Below are 22,367 nucleotides of genomic sequence, written 5' to 3'. Positions count from 1 at the left end.
CTCTTTGTCTCTAAAAGTTCTTAAAAGTTGCTCCTAAAAGGACCCAAAACTGTAACAAAAAAGAAAGGGCTTTGATATTTCTTTTCAAAAGAAAAATAGAGATTGAGACTCAATAGTTCCCTAATGGCAAAGTTAAAGAACAATACAAAAAAGCTTTTATTTTGTGGATATAATCTCAGAGGAGAGACGTACAAAAACTTTTTGTGCATTGTTCTTTGACTTCGTCATTAGAGAATTTTTGAGTCTCAACCTCTGTTTTTCTTTTAAAAGAAAATATCAACCCTTAGTTTTAGTTACAATTGAGTCCTCTGAAAAGCAACTTTTTAGAATTTTTAGAGAGAAGTAAAAGAACAAAAAAGAAAGTGGCAAGAAAAATAATAGTATTTTTGACAAATAATTATGTATAAAAAATAATATTAAATAAGAATATAAAAAGAAACAATAACACATTAAAAATAATAACTTTACATAAAATGGTGATTCAAAAAGAGAACGAGTATATCTAGCAAGTTAAACAATTTGAATGACGCATAATATAATTTGGTAAGTTGTGTGATTCCTTCGTAAAAATTGGGGGAGCTGATAACATATAAACCAAATATATATATTAAATGTATCGGTTCTTCTTATGAACAAACCAAGCTAAAACATATATTAAAAGAGCAAAAGAATAGGACCAGAAAGAAACATCAAAAATCTATTTCATTTTGCACCGTTTCTTATTGAAATCCTTAATTTATCCCAACTACAAAGAGACCTGGATGGTGAGTTCATTATAGGCAACCCCGCATTCAGATCATCTTTCAAAGGTAAAGAAACAAAAGATTCACCAAGTACCAACACAAAAAGATGCTACTAAAAATGGTCCCTATCAACAAATTCTATTAACATCATGACCCAACCCCAACACTACCGCCTTCAACCACTGAGCCATGATTGTTGTAAGATGGCCCACCTCCTCTTCCACCCCTTCCACCTCTATTATTATAGTAATTCCTGGGATAATAACCTCCGGGCTGCTGCTGCTCATAATACTGGTTTCTACCATTTTGGTAGGGTCCTCCGCCTCTACCGTTTTGGTAGGGTCCCCCACCTCTACTGCTGCCCCGAGCTCCACGGCTGTTTGGGTAACCTCTGCGGCCACCCCCACCACCACCTCCGCGACCTCCCCTTTGGTTCTGATAGGGCCTGCGCTGTACATTCTGTTGCTCTTTCAATTCGAAGTCTCTCTGACTGTATTCTACTTCTGTCTCTGCTATGTTTTGTTCACGTTCAATGGGGATCTCTTCAGAATTACCTATCTCCTGTTCATCATCCTGCATAGAAAAATAAAACTCTGTTATCTTCAATAAAACATGTGCAAATAATAATCAATAAATCAATAAAACATGTGCAAATAATTAAAGCTTAGCTGAGGAGGTCACCTTATGAAATTCATCTACATGACTTGGATGATGATCACCCATTTCATGCTCTTGAAATTCTGATGTGCCTTCTTCCTGCATTGCATCAGAAGGTAATTCAAAATTGTTTACAAAATGTACCGTCATAATCAATAAATCAAAATTAATTAAACTGCAAAGAAACTAAGAAATACTAGCAAAGCTGACATAATTAATAATGAAAAGCATAGATAAGAATAGATCAACATCAACATAAACAATTTTAATAATGTCGAGACCAAATACAGATTAACACTGGCATGGATGCAAATAAGCAGAACTCAAAGTTGAGCCTTACGCATACACATATGTAGATGGAAACTTTAGTGAGTTGACAAATATTATACAGAAAAAACTCTAATCAATGATGACCATATGATAAGAATTGGCAATGAAATTTATATCTTCCCATACAAAATTATCCATTGAGCCAAAATACTATGCAGTTCAGCCTTACATGGGTCAATTTATCATAGTTGCTCAAGCAATCAAGGCATTTCCAATCCAGTATTTCACACATAATTATCCCATTTCTCAATCATTTTCTAACCTGCAGCATCTTGTGAACTTGACAGGAAGAAAGGACAGAAAAGAACAAAACCCCCACTTTCAAGCTTTCCTCAAATGATCAAGTTACAAAGCCAGCCTACTAAAACACAGCCATATTTTCTATATTCTAATAAAATAAAATATTTGTTAGAATCCAACTTCCTTTTTACCGATTATCCCAACATTATTTGGAGACAGTAACTACAACAATAACTATAAGTATCTAAGAGGGACTCAAACCTCAGACATGGTGGCAGCAGACCCCATGCCTAACCATTTATTTTTGAGCTACTCCTCTTGGGTAACTTCCACCAACTTATATTGAGCTTATTTTACTACTAGACAATAAACCCTCCTATTCATAGAGTTACATTGAGCTAAAATATTGATTATGCAGTGCAGGTGCTCCACCAAACTAAATACCTCCAACCCAAGTCTTATTACTTATTTGTCTAATCAGCAACTGATTCAGTGTATCCTCTCCCAATATTTTATTCTGAAAAAGGTGTATACAAATTCCCTCCCTCCCTCCCTCCACAATAACTATAAGTACTTAAGAGGGACTCAAACCTCAGACACGGTGGAAGCAGACCTCATGCCTAACCATTTATTTTTAAAAAGGATGTATACAAATTTACCTATTTGGCATATTGATCTACACTTTCACTGCATCGGCAGACCTTAGTCATTTTTGTACATTCTATCCAAATTTTGTTGGAACCCATTATTTGAAAGAAAAGAAAATTTGTGCCATTAATCCCTTTTGGTTCACTTGTTTGACAGTTCAGTCTTTTTTTTACCCCTCGAATTCCATAAAAAACTAAAGTTGCATCCACTAAAAGTTGTAAACCCCAAGGGGGTATTAAAAACTGTAAACAACTAAAATCTTAACAACTTCAATGTCAATACTTTGCTAATATAACCTATTCAAAATAGATAAAATGTAATAGCTACAAAGTCAAATTTTACTAGTAGAGAAAGGTCCTTGTGTTTTTCTTCCCACTCCAGTTTTTTTGAGTGACAACATAACTACATTTCGGTCCATTATAATTTCTCATCAACCAGTGTATCACTACTTTCTTTTCCATTCGTTTAATTTCAATTTTATCCAATTCTCCAACAAATTGATTATTTTACATTTTTTTAACTCAGAGTTTAGACAATTGCGTGGAGTATCGAAGTGAGAAAAAACACTGAATATTAAGAATCCTTGGTTAACAGACCCAAGAAAAAACCTTTACATTATTGAAGTGTTGTTGTTTTCTCATCTTCACTCTACAACAGCACATGCCTTCAAACAATTGTTCAGGATTAAACTTTCCTAAGGATTTCTATTTGCAATATTGTTTATAGGAAAATCCAATGCCCACCTAAAAAACCTACATAGATATAATTTATACCAAGCAAATAAATGTTAGGGATCCCTGGGAAAAACTTTGCCCACAATAATAGCTACTAAAAGAAGCAGAGAAAATGACACTTGAGTTAATGCATGCCAAACAAAGAAAAAAAACAGATTGCTTTAAACAGAAACGCATTACATCAAAGTTCCAAACTAACTAATAAAGATAATACATCTTACTTGACAGTATTCCATGTGGCACACTGGCAGATTAAAACAGTAACATACCCCTATTGAATATTATACTAACCATTCTCAACCAAAAGTAGCAACACTAATTTCCACAAAGGGAAATGTAATGTTGAAGTTCTACACAGAAGAATGAAAAAGGTTCACGTCAAGGATTGCTATTTGCCTTCATACTATTATCTATGACCGTCCCCAAACTAGCTCTCCTACTTCTTCGAGATATTCACACTCACTCTCCGGCTCATGTCTGCAGGGGACAAATCAACTATTTTATTCTATCCTAACATTACTAGTTTCTAGAAATTAAGAGTGCTCTCAAACTTATGATAGTTGTTCTTATATTTATTTTAAACTGGATCCCCCGCCTAATCTATACTTAGGGACTTGGAAGCTATAACAAGTCAGCAACCTTCCAATTGTTGAGTAGGTACACAGGAGGCACTCAAACCTTTGACATTGTGGGAACTCCCAGAACTCTGATCATTTGAGCTACCCCTCATGGGTTATAGCTGTTCTTATGTAAACTTAAGTAGCACCAGGCTAGCCAGCAAGATAAAATATTTATAGGTCAACTAATAATACTGAAATATTTATGTGATTGCACGCCGTGCAAGAGTAATGCAGCGACAAGCAAGCAAACCATTGGTTAGCAAGCATGTAATACATTTATAGGTAAGACAAAAAATGCAAAAGCAAAGTTTACTACATCATCTAATAGTAATGCTAAAGTATCATTCGTATGAAAGACAGCAGACCCAGACAACATTTAATCCAATACAGAACAAACTGAGTTAAACCTGTTGGAACTGCGAAACCGATGCTTCCACCGGGATCGATGAGATGGAATCCTGAACAGGCACCTGAAAGGAGGCATAATTTCCTGCAGCAACTTCTACGGGAGCTTTCATCTCAGGCGTAGTGGTCAAGTAGTCTGAAGCCATAATCTTGCTCAGCCTCTCCCTCAACTCCGCATCTGACAAACAAACACACAGTTTTAGCCAACGAAATCATCTATTCCATACTAATAAACAGATTAAAAGAAAAAACGATATTTACAGGTAATATTAGCACTGGGCTCAATGAGCTGGTCCGACTTGGTCAACCAAAGCTTGGCGTGCTCAAGGCAACGCTGCAGAGCATTCTTGTGGGACAAACTCGAATCGACGGGGCGAGAGATCAAAAGCCCACCGAGTTTGGAAATCAGGTCCAAATCTCTCTCGCCAAGCAGATCAGTAGCATCGTCAGTGACATAATCATAAGTCAAGCAACAACCGCGCTCGTGGGTCCTGGTAAGCATGGTTGAAGTGAAGTCACTCTGAGATTTAACATCAAAAAGAGACCCAAAATAGAGTATATTGAGAAGGTCCTCCACCACAGTTTCTTTCTGATCCTGTTCTCGGCTAATAACAGGCTCTGAAGACGTTCCGTTGGTCTGGTTTTCGTTCTGATGATCTTTATCTGGGGAACCATCGGAGGATGAGGATATAGGCTGGGAGGAGGGTAGGACCTGCTGGTGGTTTTGTACAGCGAGGTTAATCTCCTCGTCGACGGCAGCGGAAAGGGGTTGACGAAGCTTTTCGAGCTCATCGATGAGCGCGGAGACAACAGGCTTGGAGCGGAGGACTTCCTCTTGCTCTTTGACAATGGGTTTACCTTGGGCGATGCCCTCCTCCAACTGGACGATGCGATTGAGTTTCTTACGAAGGGCTCTGAGGCGCTTGTTGATGAGACTAAGGACGGGTCCGTCAGAGACATCGGAGGCCGCCATTATCGTGCTATGAAAGAGAGGGTTTTATTTTTGGAGTGGATTGGGTTGATCGATTGGGAGCCCCACCGGATTAGGGTGGTGGCGGTGGTTGAGGTCGAATCAAGGGCTTTTGGTTTTGAGGGGTTTTGAATGAACAGAGAGAGAGAGAGTGATGAGAGTGAGACTGAGTCGTGCTTGAGTGAAGAAGATGCTCAAAATAGGGATTTTGTAGAGCCAAAAAGAAAGACCTAACCTTGGGTTTGGCTCTAGGTTTAGGGATAAGAAAGGGATTTCGGAATTATCTCTTCTTTTTTTCTTTTTCTCTTTTTTATTTTTTATTTTTTGAAATGGTAATTAATGTAAGATTATTTAGACCCTCAAATTTTTCAAACCCAACTTATTTTTAGTATTTTTATTTTGTATTAAATATATTCTTAAATTTTTATTCATTTTTTATAAAAAAAATCTTTCTTCTTATATCCTAAAAAAAATACATATTAAAGATAAAAGTGGTTTTTTCATTTTTACACTTTAAAACAGTTTTTTTTTTATATTTTTACGAATTTCTACATAGAAATCTCTATTGCAACTAGCACTACAACCTAAATTGCAACAAAAAATCGTATAGAAACCCCTATTGCAACTAGCGCTGCAACCACTTTAGAAACTCAAACCGTAAATTTAAAAAAAAAAAAGTTAAAAAAATAGTATATGAGATAATAAAGTATTTTTAAATATTAAAAGCAAAAATAAAAAATAAAAACATACATAAAATCTTATTAGAATAAAAATTTAAAAAAAAAATAACTATGAGAACACTTTACATTTCCAATTCAAAATCAATCAATTAAGGCCTCCTCCAAAAATCCTACTTAGGTAATGGGCCCATCCAATATAAAAGGATGGGCCTCACACCCATTCGAAGCCCAAGATAATTACATCTGAGACTGAATCTCTCCGAATTTGGAAGAGCATCACGCCCTTATAAGCAGAGGCAGTTAAGGCCCCATAGATGAGCATCTAGGATGTTAGTTTTTATAGTTCATATGAGAGTTGCAGCAGAAATGCAATTCAAAAACTTTTGAATTTAAAATAATTGTTGAATCTAATATGAACTATAAACCTTGGATCTCAACACAATTATACACAATACAAACCTAACTACTAGTTTAAGAGATTTTACATCTTGTTGCCTATCAAGGTTTCCTCACTATCTTGTCGTAATACAATCGAACATCCAATCCAAAAGAACTTGTTGAAAAATTCACACCAGGGTCTTCCAAGTCAGCCTCAACACTCTAAGAATAGAGTGGGCTATTAAATTCAGTTTGGATGAAAATAAGGTTGAGATTTTATGTCCTAAATAAAACTCAATTCAATGTAATCGTATTTACTTTGAATAAAGTGTTAAATAAATTAACAATTAACCCAAGATCTATTTGTATATAACATAGAACACAATAATAAGATATAATAATTAGGTATGTGTACCTGATTGATCCATAGCAATTATCTCTGATTGATCCACAAGTAGCTTACTCCAATTTGATAAAGGCAATACTATCAACTAAGTCTTCCTCCCTGCATCTCTAAATCGGCGCTTATTTTCTCTCGATTATCAAAAGGTATACAATTGTGATGAGACAATATGTATTTATAGAAAGTTGGGGAGGGGACTTAGCTACAAAACCCTGGGCATTGGCCGGGCCTCGCTCATCAAAGGCTTCAGTCAACTAGAAAAGCCCACACTTCTGCTTCACCTAGACTTTACTCACAGATGCTAAGCCCATTAACAATTGATCACCAACAACATGGGCTAATACAGCAAAGAACTATCCAATCAACCCAAGTTTTAATAAAACCAATAAAATATAATGTAAGCCCAAATAAAAGTCTAACATTCTCCCACTTGGGCTACATTGATTTTAATACATATATATTATATATCAAAATAATTTTGTTTGAAAACGACTCATGGGTTGAACAACAGGAAAACATTTGTGGCCACTTTAAAAACTGATAGCCCTTCGATAGCATCTCAACATACCTATCCAATTTAACCTTTGATAATGAACTATGACAAATATATTGTTTTTTAGCTCAACAAAAGACATTCATAATCACAAATACCAAAGTATTAAATCGACATGGTCAATAAGTCTAAAGAGTGTGGTAAGGAATTATGTTCAACATGTGATCAATATAAAATAACATAATATCCTTATCACTCCTCAATTTCACCTGATACCGTGATGCTTAATAAATAAGCCGTTGAAATTAAACATACACCACTTAAAATAAGTAAGTTGTCACTAAACGTGCTTAAATTATTAAGCCAACAACATATCATTGTCAATAAGCAAATAAATTTAATAGACAACGATCACAACAATATGAACCACATGCTTTCAATTCAATCATTCTCCAGAATATAACAAAACATAATTGAAAACATATCCATTCAATAATAAAAAATATTGAAACATAAAATGTAGTTCATAACTTTATTCAGAAAATTATAAATAATAATTTCTAAAAAACAAACAAAACAAAACTCCCACTAACCCAAAAGATCAAAAGATTCTAAAATGCCCATATTAACAACATGTTTATTAAACAACAGACGCACTTAACCCTTTGGTTAGAGGATCGCCTAACATCGACTCCTGCCTTGCAATTTTCAATAACAATGTCTCCTTTCGACCAAGTCTCTAATGTTAGGAGATACTTTATTTCCATATGTTTAAGCACTACTAATCTTGTTATTCTTTGAAAAGAAAACAAGAGCATTATTATCACAATAGATTAGCATAGGTGTGGAAATAGAATCAACCACTCGTATCTCCGAAATAAAATTCTTCACCCACAAAGCTTGCAAAGATGCCCCATAACATGCAACAAACTCAAGATACATAGTAGATGACGTGATCAAAGTCCTGCTTGACACTCTTCCAAGAAATAGCAAAGCACTCGCCAAGGTGAAAATATAGCCAAGTTGACTTTAAATCATCTACACAACCACCAAAATCCGAATCAATAACCAACAACTCGAAGATTGTCAACATGCTTATACACAAGCATAAAACTCTTCGTTCTTTCGCAAATATCTCAAAACTTTCGTGCCGCAACCCAATGATCAAGGCCAGGATCGATAAATATCTCCCAAGAACATTTACTACGAAAGCTATGTCGTCGAGTGCAAACTCCGAGCATACATCAAACTCCCTACTACACTTGCATAAGTGGATGTTCTTCATTCGCTCCTCTTCCAAGTCGTTCTTAGGACATTGCCGCTAGTGAACTTGTCCCCTTTCGTAATAGAATGTAATCCAAACTTTACACAAATCCATGTCGAACCTTTTCGAGCACACGATTAATGTAAGCTTCGAGATAAGCCAAGAACTTTTCGATTCCCGTCACGATGGATCTCAATCCCCAAAACATAGGATGCCTCTCCAAGATCTTTCATATCAAAATTGAAGACAGTAAAATTTTTTGGTCTCATTTAGTAATGACAAATCACCGCCGGCAAGTAAAATGTCATCTACATAAAGAACAAGAAAAATATAACGACTCCCACCGATCTTCATATAAATACATTGATCAAACTTGTTCTCTACGAAAACCAAACGATGTCACAACCTTGTCAAACTTCAAGTACCACCGGCGAGATGCCCGTTCGAGACCATAAATGGATCGTTTCAACTTGCAAAAAGTGTTCTTTTCCTTTCTCCTTGTAGCCTTCAAAGTTGGAGACATATAGACTTCCTCATTCAATTCTCCATTTAAAAGCAAGCTTTTAACATCCATTTGATGCAACTCTAAATCAAAATGCGCAACTAAGGCCATAATAATTTCGAATGAATCTTTATGGAAACAGTGAGAAAGTTTCAAAGTAATCAATACCTTCTTTCGAGTAAAGCCTTTAGCCACTAAACGCGCTTTAAACCTTTCAATCATTCCTTTTTATCCCTTTTAGCCTTTAAAATCCACTTACAACCTATTGGTTTGAAACCACGTGTAATAAAACTAGCTCCCATACACCATTTTTCTTCATGGAGTCGATCTCATCATCCGTAGTCGTTAACCATTTCAAGATTGTGGACTATTAAGTGCTTCACTAAAAGTGACAGGATCCACAAAATGATCAATATCATATTCTCCTTCTCCAAGATAAACAAAATTATCATGACACTTTGTTGACTTCTTTTGTCTCTCGAGATCTTCTTAGAGGAGGTACTTCGGAATAACTTCTCTTGTTGATCATTGTTTTGAATAACATCTTCCACAACTCGGAATTTCTTCAATAACAGTGATTCTCATTAACAATAGGAGCTTCATCATTAATAAAGCCCTTCATCAATAATAAAGGACCTTCATCATCTTCGATATCGGAGCAATATATTCATCAACAATGGGAGCATTACCAAACCGAGTAGGATGGAGACTACTATAATCATCTCTTGAAAATGACATAGGAATACAAATTCCTTTAGATGACTTCATTTCAAGAGATGTTGAAGGAATTTTTTCAAAGAACATCAAATTCCGTAAATTTAGCAATTCGAGATTCAACAATTCGCGTACCACGAGTAGGACAAGAAAAGCGATAGCTCTTTTGAGCGCATTGGATAACCAATGAAATAACAATGATTTGTTCTCGATCTAACTTTTTCAAATTAGGATCATAAATCTTTACTTCACTCGGACAACCCCATACTCGAAGATGATTCGCACTAGGCTTCCGCCTACTCCATAACTCAAAAGCGGGTCTGGGAACATGATTTACTCGGGAACACGATTTAAAATATAAGTTGCGCTCAAATATAAGTGCTTCACCCCATAAAAACTCGGAAGATTTGTTCTACTCATCATACTTCTAACCATATCCATGAGAGTGCGATTTCTCCTTTCAAATAACGCCATTTTGCTCGGTGAACTGTGCATAGTGTATTGAGCAACTATACCATTTTCTTGTAAGTACTCGCAAAAGCCCCATGTGTTGTCCGCATTCTCGTATAACGACCATAATATTCTCCTCCACGATCGTAATGAACAACTTTGATGACTCTTCCTAATTGTTTCTCAACCTCATTTCGAAAAATTTCGAGTTTATCGGGGGCGTCGATTTTTCTTTAATTAAATAGGTGAATCCATAACGAGAAAAATCATCGATAAAAGTGATAAAATACTTATTTCCGCACAACGTGGTGGAATAAGGACCACCGATGTCCGTGTGGATAATTTCCAATAAAGATTGATCGCGGCTTGCGCCTTCTTTCTTGTTTTAGTCAATTTTCCACGAGTACAATCAACACAAGTATCCCAATCGAAGCATCAAGAGGAGGAAGTATTTCGCATTTAATTAAACGATCAACCCTTTCTCCGGAAATATGACCCAATCTTTTGTGCCATAACAATAAGGATGTTTCCTTAATATGAGGTCTTTTACCCACAGTATTCACAACATTAAAAGAGGAATCTAAAGGAGCCAATGACAACTTGTAAAGACCATCATAATAAAAGCAATTTCCAATAATTCGAGAGTCAAGCATAATGTCAACATTCTCATTTGCAAAATGAAAAGAATATCCTTGTTTAACCAAAAGCTTTAAGCGAAACTAAATTCCTTTTAAAAGTAGGAACATAAAAAGTATTGTTCGTAATAATCTTATCGCGAGATCGTAATTCAAGAATAAATGTTCCAACATAGATAACGTCAACTCCAACATCATTGCCCACTTTAAGCTTGACCCTCTCACTTGGCTTCCCGAGATCCCTTAGCCCCCGTAAGGAAGCAAACATGAATAGTAGCACCACCGTCTAACCACCAAGAATCAATAGGAACATCAACTAGATTAGATTCAAAACAAACACATGCCAATGGATTACCCGATTCGTGCTTGCTTCTTTTCTAACCAAGTCTTAAATCGGGTGACAATACCGTTTCTCCGATGCCCCAATTTTTCACAAAAGTAACACTTCACATTAGAGTATTTGGACTTTCCGTTGTTATTCTTCTCCGTTTATTCTTATGCTCCTTACCATTACCATTCCGTTTAGTAGCACCATCATTTTTATTCTTGAATTTTCCTTTGTTACTTCGAGGTGAGAAACATAGTTAGCAACATTCATTCTTCTCCCTTTTAAGCTTGCTTTCTTCGCCCTACACACCGAGAAATTAGATCGCCGATAGTCCATGTTTGATTGTAAGTGTTGTAGGCCGTCTCGATAAGGCTGAAAGAGGCAGGAAGAGCATGAAGAGCTCGATGAATAATGAAAGAGTCAGGAAGAGGAATATTATGATCTTTCAACTTGGACTGAATATTCACCAATTTCAGAATAAAATCTCGCACTCCTTTTAATTCATCATACTTAATGGTTGTCATTTCATCCATAAGATGTCCAAATTTCGCCGTTTCTCCAAAGGTCGTATAATTTTTCTACAGATTGAAAAACTCTTTGGCATTTGTAGTGTCTCGGCAAACCACTCAATAAACATGTTCGTGAATGGATCTTTTCATAGTAAGAAGACTGAGACGACTTGACTTTTCCCATTGTCCATGATGAGTTCTCTCAGAACAGATCGGAGTGAGTAAGTTCAGCAGGTTTTTCTTCTCGTAGGCACAAGTCCAAATCCATTATGCCTAAAGTAAATTCCACATCTCGTTTCCATGTCTTGTAGTTGGAAGCATTCAAAATATGGATGGAAGCATTATTGTTGTTCATGTAAAAGGAGACCGAAAAATTCAAAAATTAAAACTTGAATAAGCAATATGAGCAATGTATTAGAAAATATTGTAGAATCAACTGGTCATTATAAACTCCCCTTTGGGGTGAGAATATAACACACACATGATCTACCTTCATGAAGTTAACAACAAAGAAAAAATACATATCATTTAAGAATTTTATTACCTTTGGGCAAATAAATTTCTTAAAAATATGTATTAATTCAAGCAAAAAATAATAATAAATTTATATATTTAAATTATTACCTTTGGGCAAATAATTAAAATATATACATTTAATATTAACTCACTTCATGGAATGTGAACTAATATATGTAAATACTACCTTTGGGCAAGTAATTACACATATAGTCAACCAAAAAATATATAATATTTTCTTCAACATGTGAAATTTGGTGATAAAACAATCATTGAAAATTAATAATTTTCAACCAAATTTCCAAAAGAGATATATTATTGCTTTTATTATAAAATAAAGTGTCCACCATAACACATTATTTTTATATCAAATAATCAAGTTTTATAACTTTAGAACAACAATTAATGGAAAAATGTGAAATAAAGAATATTGGTGGAGATTACATAGTCAAGATAAATTAAACAAGAGAGTGACTATGTTTTATGGAACGAGAAGAAACTCAAAAAATTTTCTATGATTGAAAAATTTCGAAAAATTATCAAAAAATATTTTTAATAATTTTTAACTACATAATTATCATTAAAATAATAATAATTATTAAACGGAGTCAAAAAATTAATTAAAAATCATAGAAAAATCAGAAATTTAATTTTAAGCACGATGGAAAAAAAAAACGTCGAAAAACGACATTCCCAGACGCTCACGCGCCCCCACGCGCCTCCCCCGCGCGAGTGGGCGCTGCGCGGGCAGGTCTTCTTCAACCTCGCTGTCTCCGCTCGGTCACGCGACCGGTTCCTCCGATTCGGGTCTGGTGGTGTTTTCCGGCCAAAAATCGACGGAAAATTGGGGATTTTGGATGGGTTTCGATGGGGAATCGATTTCTAGTGGATTTACACTACTAATTTCGAGTATTAATTGCTAAAAAACAATAAATCTAAGGAAAAGCTATCCAAAAATAAAGAACATGAAAAAAAAGAAAGATTTGGAATATAAATCTTAATCAAAATACAAAATTAATCATTTAAAAATATTCATAAACAATTAATAATGAGATATCTATAATCAATTTTAGATTAAAAACAATAAAATCAAAATACACAATTATAATTTCACATTATAATCATATAAACCCTAAAACTTTAAAATTAAAATTCTCTTAATATACACAATGAATTCAAACATATAATATATCAATTGAAAGAGAATTTAACGATCAATAAAATCCCTAAAATTTTAAGATTTATAAACAAAAAATTACACATAAAATAATAACGAAATTAATATGAAATTATGGATAATTAATATATACAAATTAATTATACTAATTATAGGTTCTAAATCATATACAATAGGCAATCTGATACCACATGTTAAATAAATTAACAATTAACCCAAGATCTATTTGTATATAACATAGAACACAATAATAAGATATAATAATTAGGTATGTGTACCTGATTGATCCATAGCAATTATCTCCTCGATCGATCCACAAAGTAGCTTACTCCAATTTGATAGTGCAATACTATCAACTAAGTCTTCCTCCCTAGATCTCTAAATCGTGCGCTTATTTTCCGATTATCAAAAGGTATACAATTGTGATGAGACAATATGTATTTATGTAGTTGGAGGGGACTTAGCTACAAAACCCCTAGTTGGGCCGCTCCGCTCATCAAAGGCTTCAACAACTAGAAAAGCCCACACTTCTGCTTCACCTAGACTTTACTCACAGATGCTAAGCCCATTAACAATTGATCACCAACAACATGGGCTAATACAGCAAAGAACTATCCAATCAACCCAAGTTTTAATAAAACCAATAAAATATAATGTAAGCCCAAATAAAAGTCTAACATAAAGATCAAAAATCATACCATAACTTAGTCATATGCTTTGTTCACATGTTTGTTACATGATTATAGGTTTAATATTATTATTTGTGTTTCTGAATAGGTGACACGTGGCATAAGATGGAAGAGATAATCTTATAATCTTACTAATTAAAACCCCCCATTAAAGCCTAGCCATAGAGAAGCTTCATGGAATTGGGAACAAGTCAAGACAAAGAGATAAGAAGGAGTCTACCTCGCCTTATCTTAGCTTCCAAAACACGGAACACCTATTATCACTTCAGGTCCCAAAGTGGTCCAAAGTCAGAGTCTTTCCAACTGATACCTAGATGGGTACTCGAAGGGCTTATCGCGGATGCTTACCGCCCAAGAGTGTCATGGACGTCTTCCTTTTATGTAATCTGGATCGCTCACCGATGGTTATGCTTTTTCTAACATAGAATCAGATCTTGTCTCCTGTGCCAAAACATGGTAGTGTGCGCACCTCACATCTTTTTGTCAGACGGTTATTTTAGACTTCTACTTTTAAAGGTTAAACCTTTTAGCGACACAGGTCCACTATGTACAATGGTCCCTAATTGTCCAACTACTGCAATGCACGAGTACAATTCTTTCTAAGGGCCCCCATGGTCAGCTCTTTTTTGTATGTATTTTACCCCATTAGTGGGCTTTTTATAGATTCCCTAAGTGGGTCATGGGCATGTCCATATATACTTGCCCTTAGCCTACAAATACTCTTTTATTTCCATACGAAGAGGGAGATCACGAGCTAGATAGTCGAAGCTCCTTCAATATTGCTCTAAGCTTTCCTCTTCTTCAAGAAATGTTCAAAATATAGAGTTAGGGTTTCCTACCAAATATTTTAAACACATCAAACACACCCTTAGAGGCTAATAGATTGACTCATGGACTAAGGTTAATTAACATCTAAACCACGTAAAAATCTCCATCTCATTTATTTCTATATATTATTATTTCTTTAGTTCTCAAATATTTAGTTTCTGAAAATCTCAGTAAATATTTTGGTGCTTTCATTGAGAGTTGAGGAAAGGCCTAAACCCATAGTGTTGATGCTACCATGGTTTTTACACAAAAGACAATTCCTAAAAAGATTCTTCTAGGAGGCATAGACATTGTCATGGAGGAAGTAAACCCTCCTCGTCAGAGCACGCCCAGTCGAGCAATTCGAGGGGTGGGGATACGTCCTACATTAACAATCAAGAGGATAACCTAAACAACCAGCACACCAATATTGATGAAGAGAGAGATGCTAAGAATGAGGAGGAAGACGAAGATGTAGCATACGTCAAAGATGGGTACTACAAAGATGGCTACCACGACGAGTAAGACCTCGAAGTAGTTTGAGTGTTCAATGAATTGTGCGAGACTAAACAGAAGTTAGCCCATCAAGAGAAGTTTTCTCAAAGAATGGAGAAAATGTTGGCTCGTCTCTGAGCTAAGTTTGGAGATCTAGATGAAGGAGATCAGATGATGACCCCTCAATGGAATGTTGTTAACACAAATTTTCGTGAACGATAATAAGCCTATTTTCGTGATAAGATCAACACAAAAATTATTTGAAATCTAAGAAAGAATAATAAAGAAAAAACAACACCAAGTTTTTACGTGGTTTTGCAATTAACTCAGCATAGTCCACGAGTCAATCTTATTCAGATTTTTCTGATACAAACTAGGGTTCTTTTCTCTCAAGAGTTCTCGTCCCTTTTTCTGTACATTCTGCCCCTATATATAGTGTCATAGGGTAACAATTAATTACATTCAGATACGAATCGCACAACAATATTTCCCCAAAATTGTGGGCCTTAATTACGCTCCACGTAAATAAATGCGGTTAATATTTGAAAATTATACAGTTGTGATTTAAACCGTTTATAATGGGTCAACACTGATGTGGATTTATATACGCTGTAAAGTGTACCTCGCCTGCGGCATCTCGCTTGGTACTTGAATACTCAACAGCAACAATAACCCTAGTTGCGAGCTGAAGCTTTTCCCATGTCTCTTCGAGGTTGATAATGTAAATCTTGTTGTTTCTGTGCTTGAAGACATAACGCTCCATCTGACAATCGCAGTTCTTGGTGACAAGGTGAACTTCAGTAGCCAACATCATTTGAATATCAGCTTCTTTCTGAGAGAGCTGATGCGACGTAGCAGTGGAACTCATTGAAAGATGTCTGGAGCTAATTAGTGAAGGTACCAGGAGTATGCCTTCTTATAGCGAGATGGAGGTCTTGCTATTTATTACCCATATATTTCGAGCTCTTACACTTAGTTAGTATAATGTATATTATACGCTAAGTGTTCTAACAGCCTACACATCTCGTCAACACTTTTCTACACATTGCGAGGTTGATGCCTCACTATGTATTATCGATGTCATCCTTACGATTATGTCCTCTGACGTGAAATCACTACTACAAATTAAGCTTTTAGTGACACTATATAGTGACACACATAAAAGTGTGGGTCACTAAAAAATTAAAAGTAGTTTTTAGTGACACACAACATTTGACTCTAAATGTTAGGTGTTTATTACGCATGATGTGTATCACTAAAAATATGGAGTGTCATTAAATACTAAAATCCAAAATTTACAATTTTATAAAAATAGAAAAAACTATGGCCTATAGTGACACGCCACGAGTGTGAGCAAACGTGTTTACCCACACGTTGTGCGCGTCACTAAAGCCATATTTTAGTGACGCGCACAACGTGTGGGTAAACACTAGGGATGCACAATTTCCCCATGGGGATGGGGCCCCGCGGGGACCTGCCCCTAATGGGGCGGGGATTCCCCGTCTAAATGGGGAACGAGGCAGGGACGGGGATCAAATTTTGTCCCCGAATATTAAACGGGGCGGGGACCCGTTTAATTTATTAATTATTTTTTATTAATATTTTATATTTTATATATGCCTTTGTATTTTTTTTTTAGTATATTAATATTACTTTTACAATTTTGAAGTTATATTTTTGTATAATAATTACTATTTTGAATAGTAAATAATATGTAATAGTCTATTTTTTATGTAATTTAATAATTTTATACAATTAAATTTTTAAAATAAACTTATTTTTACAATAGGGGATTCCCCGCCCCGTCCCCGCCCCATTAGGGGATTCCCCGCCCCGTCCCCAATGGGGAATAAGCGGGGATGGGGCGGGGATGGGGATTAAAATCCTTAACGGGGACGGGGACGGGGAGAGCACTCCCCGCTAATTCCCCGCCCCGTGTGCATCCCTAGTAAACACGTTTGCTCACACGCGTGGCGTGTCACCATATATATACCCTTTTATTTTAATAAAAAAAATAAAATATATAATTATAAAATTCATAAAAATAAATATAAATAAATAATTATATGAAAAAATTAATAATTAATAAAAAAAGAAATTAGATGAGTATAAATTCATCTCTTTCTAACCAAACCCTAAAAATTCTAACCTAACTCTCTCTCACTCTCTTCTTCGTCCGATCAGAGAACCCCAAGCCGCCCTCTCCAATTGCGAACCCCTAGCCCCCTCCAGTGCGAACCAGAACCCCAAGCCCCTCCAATCACGAACCCCAAGTCGGCTCTAGTCCGAGAACCCCGACCGTCACCTTCTTCCAGTCCAAGAACCCGGCAACCGTCACCTTCCTCCAGTCCAAGAACCCAACACCCCGACCATCTTTCTTGGTCGTCTCTCCCTCTCTCTATTTTTGCGCACTGAAGGTCGGCAACGCCAATCATCCTATCCCTCTCTCGGTCGTGTCTCTCTCTCATTTTTGCTCGAATGGTCCTCGTTGATGGTCTTCTCCATCGCCTCTTTGTTTATTTCTCTCTGTTTCTGTGTGTGCATGTGGACGGAAAGGGCTATCTTCGTCGGGGCTTTGTGTTTGATCGAGTTTTGGGTCTAGTTGATCTAGGTTGTTCTTCATTTTGTGTGGGTGTGATTTTGTTTATTGTAATTGATAAAATGTATGTGTAAATGAGCTTTTTTGACTGTAAATGATATTATTTTTTTCAAAAATGTATGAGAGTTTATTAATTTTGAAAAATTATTTATATAATTAGTATAATTTTGTTTGTGTTGGGTTTAAGTTTGCATTTTTAATTCTGTATATGTATATGAAAAAAAATATTATTGGTAAAAGAATTTATTCATTTGTAAAATTGGGTTTTAACATGATTATTAGAAAATCTTGATTAGTGAATAATTTTATTAAAAAAAATAATTAAAAGATTATTTAATACTTTTAAAATTAAAAAAATAAATATATATATACACTATACAGTGACCTCATATGGAGTTACTGGTTATATGAAATAAAAAATTAAATTAAAAATAAAATAAAAAATGATATAGTGACACACATTTTCAGTGACTATATATACAAAATAAAAAATTAAATAAAAAAAACATATAGTGACACACATTTTGTATCTCTAAAAAGTATATTTCCTGACACCTACATTAGTAACACGCATTGAAGTGTCACTAAAACACTTTAGACACTCTCAAAACGGGTCACTAAAAGGCGTTTTTGTAGTAGTGAATGGTTTCCTAACAATATGTGAATCAATAGTTTGTACATCTTTGTCTCGCTTAAGACTATTTAGTCAGCGAGTCATAGATATACTCTATTAACTCTGCATTTAATGAGTTATTCCATTAATATCTTTTTTTAGTATAATTGCCTTTACATTCATTGATTCGTATTCCCATGGTTGACATGTGTCATCCTCTAAATTGTCAGCTAAATTTTGGGTATAATAATTGCCCCTTAAAATGTCCTTTTTAGTGAAAGTGCTTTTTAAATGATTACCAAGGGTATTTTTGTCATAATCCATTTTGAAAAAATGCATGCCCTCTGATTTTGGCGGTTTTGTAGTTTCGAGGCACATCATGAGCATTATATAACCATCTATTCCACTTCTTTTTAATTTCTACCCGTTGGATCATTTATTTCTTAATCCGACGGAGATCAACCTAATGTATAAAACAAAAAAGGAACCACCTTTTCATTATCTTTGCCATTTTAAAAAAAAAAAAATTCGAGCTTCTCTGCAAAAAACCTCACTTAGATTTTTTGAAGCCTTGCATGCCATCTTTCTCTTTGCAATACTTCTTGCGAGTTTCGTCAGATTTTCTTTTCAACGTTAAGTATTCAGAGAGATCACTATCGTCGATTGCAAAACTGTTCATTGCACTAAAACCTGACTTCAAACATGAAATTCCGTATTTTAATATTCCCAGTTTGATTATTTAATTAAATGATTAATTAAATGCGGAATAATAAAACTGGTACTGAAAACAGTTTTCTGTAGTTACAGAATGCAACTCCGTAACTCCAGAGAAACCCAGAAAAACAAACAGTGCATAAAAGTAAAAACACACAAGATTTTTGTACGTGGTTTCAACAATCCTTTCAGATTGTTACTAGTCCACGGGGTCACGCCCAGAGATAAGATTCATTAGATCGGTATCAAAAATACAAAGTAATTGACTTATGCATAAATAGACTCCCTCTTATTGTATGCCGCAAGCTTGATGTATTCCACCTACTAACCGAATCTTGATAAAACTCCAAGATCTTGAACTCCCTTCGATCACCTTGAAGAGTGCTTGAATCCTCCCGATTCAAGGCTTAAAGGCTATCTCCCGAAAGCCTATACAACCATCTCCCGAAGGTTGTGTGCTTGTATCCTCCCGATGCAAGACTTCAAAAGCAATCTCCCGAAAGCTTGTAAATACCCTTCTCCCGAAGGTGCACTGATGTTCTTCTTCGTTGTAGACTTGAATACAGACTCAAGACAATACAAACAACAAATAAACAGAGTAAGAGTAGAACAACTCTTCTCTACAAAACAAAGACACTCTTTTCTTATGATATGAAAGTGAATAAAAGAGTTAACATAACAAAGACACTCTTTCCTTAAGATATGAATATAATTCTAAGTGTATGAAAGAGATACAAAACCTAGCAGCTATAAGATGTATTTATACCGAATATACATCTCATAGACAGCTTACATTCGGTCTGAACAAGACCTCAACCCACTAGAAACTTCCCTAAAATAATTCTTCAATCAGTCCAGGAATTTCCGTTTCTGTACCTACAGAATCGTGGGCAATAACTACAACTTTCCTTTTATAGAAAAGGAAAGTTTAGCTCCGGTTTTCTCTTCAAGAAACCTGATCTTAGAAAATGGGAAACTCAACACAAGATCAGAATAACAGCTGGTTAGCAAAGAATCAATGTGTAATCAAAACTTACCATTTTTACCTCAATTTCCATAAATAGGAAAGCTAGTCAACTTTCCTTCCAAGTTTAGATTTACACAAATAGGGAAACCATATCAATATATGCCAGCCGAAATATACAAAGAATAATAAAATATTTTTGTCAATTAAGTATGCCAAAAATGGAATTAACAATCTCCCCCTTTGGCACTTTGATTGACAAAACATTTTATTATGAGAAAACCTGCATCAAGTGTTAGAAACCAAAGCAAATAGCTTTTTAAAGATACAAGAGTATAGAAAATACTCCCCCTGCATGAAAGCTCTCTAACACATAAAACAAGGAACTTTTTTTGGACGGAAAAGCTTGCAAACCGAAGAACACAACTTTTTAAACGGAAAAGTGTTAAACCACAAACAAGCAACTCCCCCTAAAACCAAGGGTCCAGAGTTGTAACAAAGAGTTCAATGAATCCAAAAAATAATACTACTCCCCCTTTTTGTCTATCAAGGAGCCAAAGATAACAAAAACAAACATGGACAAAGTCATAAGTTCAAATAAACATTAATAAAAAGCAAAAGATAAAAGATTGAACCACTTATTCATCATCATTGGGTCGGAAGTATTTCATGATGCTGTCCATCTTCCTAAGAAGCAGGGCCTGACTAGTCTCCATTCTTCCCAAACGTAAGTTGAATTCTGCCATTTCTGTAGGAGCAGAAGTTGAAGCAGATACAGCAGCAGGATCATTTGTAAGACCAGGGGAAGCAGACCGAGCCTTTCTTTGAGCAGCTTTTCCTTGAGGAGGCTTCTCAGGAATTTTGAAAGTGGTTCCAACAGCAGGTATCTCAATTGATTCATTCTCAAGAATCAATTCCTCTTGATCAGATAAAATTTTATAGATTAAGTGAGGAAAAATGAGATTGAGCCTAGGTTTCTTACCCTTTCGAAGAGAAACAATTTGCTCCCAAATCATGTCAGCCAAATCAATTTTAGCACCAATTGAAACTTTATACAAAAAGAAAGCAAGTTCATTTGAAACATTTACCGGATTGGAGCAAGGAAACCAATTGGATAGGGCAAACCTCATGAGAGCAGCATGTTGATAGGTGAGTTGAGACATATGCATGGTGTTGGAGAGTTCAATTTCATTATCACCAGAGAGATAACCGAACACCTTTTGACGATCAAACTCCACATCAGTAGTCTCAATTCCCATAGGCAAATTGAGAGCCTCAGCAACATCCTTCACAGTAAAGGAATACCAGTGTCCTCTGACAAAAACTTTGCCAAACATGAAAGAGTCCTCATCGAGAAACTCATCAGTGATGTTAGCATAAAATTCCTTCACAATTCTATCCACATACCCATCAAAACCGATCAAGGTATCTACCCATTGTCTTTCTTTCAACATGTTATACACTCCAAAAGGCTTATGAGCAATAACATTAAAATTTTTCTCCACAGTAAAATTCCTATTCTCATAGAATTTCATATCTCTAGCATGATCATTATAACAAAAATAATGAGAGTGGGGCTTGAAGTTATCAAGAGAAATACCAGAGGGCCTCTTTCTTTTCTGTGGAAGAACAGGATTTGTAGAGACAATGGGCCTTTTTCCTTTGTCCTTCTTTGGAACAGCAGGAGGGACTGGAACAGATTCTGTAGTGACAGGCTCAGTTTCTGGTTCTTCACTCTCGGATCCAGAATCATCAACAACAGGAAGATCTTTGGGCACAAATTCTTCACTTGAATCGGACAAGCCCTCTGAATCATGATCCTCGTCACTTTCTTCTGGTTCAGAATCCGAGGAAGAGACCGAAGGGGGATTCTCCTTGAGATTTTTGCCCTTTGAAGATGAAGAAACCACCTTTTTCCCTTTGGATGCAATTTTAGGTTTAACCACTTCAGGCTTTTTAGGAGTGGAGACCTTGGACCTAGTTCGAGAACTCACCGTGGGCAAGGTCACCAAAGTTTGGTCGACATTAGGAGCACCATTCGAAGAAGAGGACTTCGACAATGTGTGATCGGATGAATGGGATTCATCATG

General features: G+C 35.6%; 1 protein-coding gene across 1 annotated transcript; it reads right to left on the bottom strand.

Moving 5' to 3' along the window:
• Positions 1-583: 583 nt before the first annotated feature.
• Positions 584-5,628, bottom strand: LOC115696964 (uncharacterized). Its single transcript, XM_030623861.2, has 4 exons — positions 4,639-5,628; positions 4,380-4,555; positions 1,425-1,499; positions 584-1,316 (listed from the first exon to the last, which is right to left on the bottom strand). The coding sequence occupies exons 1-4, from the start codon at positions 5,348-5,350 to the stop codon at positions 891-893; spliced, it is 1,389 nt and encodes a 462-aa protein (XP_030479721.2). The 5' UTR covers positions 5,351-5,628; the 3' UTR covers positions 584-890.
• Positions 5,629-22,367: the final 16,739 nt, after the last annotated feature.

Source organism: Cannabis sativa, chromosome 4 (assembly GCF_029168945.1).
Source record: "Cannabis sativa cultivar Pink pepper isolate KNU-18-1 chromosome 4, ASM2916894v1, whole genome shotgun sequence".
Classification (NCBI taxonomy): Eukaryota; Viridiplantae; Streptophyta; class Magnoliopsida; order Rosales; family Cannabaceae; genus Cannabis; species Cannabis sativa.
The sequence above is the reverse complement of the archived record's forward strand: the minus strand, read 5'-3'. Positions and strand labels throughout refer to the sequence as shown.

Excerpts from the sequence above, each read along its gene's own strand:
- LOC115696964 (XM_030623861.2), bottom strand. The coding sequence starts at position 5,350 with ATGGCGGCCTCCGATGTCTCTGACGGACCCGTCCTTAGTCTCATCAAC. Across the intron at positions 4,556-4,638 it reads GCCCAGTGCTAATATTACCT|ATGCGGAGTTGAGGGAGAGG; the intron begins GTAAATATCGTT and ends TTTGTTTGTCAG. Across the intron at positions 1,317-1,424 it reads ATGTAGATGAATTTCATAAG|GATGATGAACAGGAGATAGG; the intron begins GTGACCTCCTCA and ends TTTTCTATGCAG.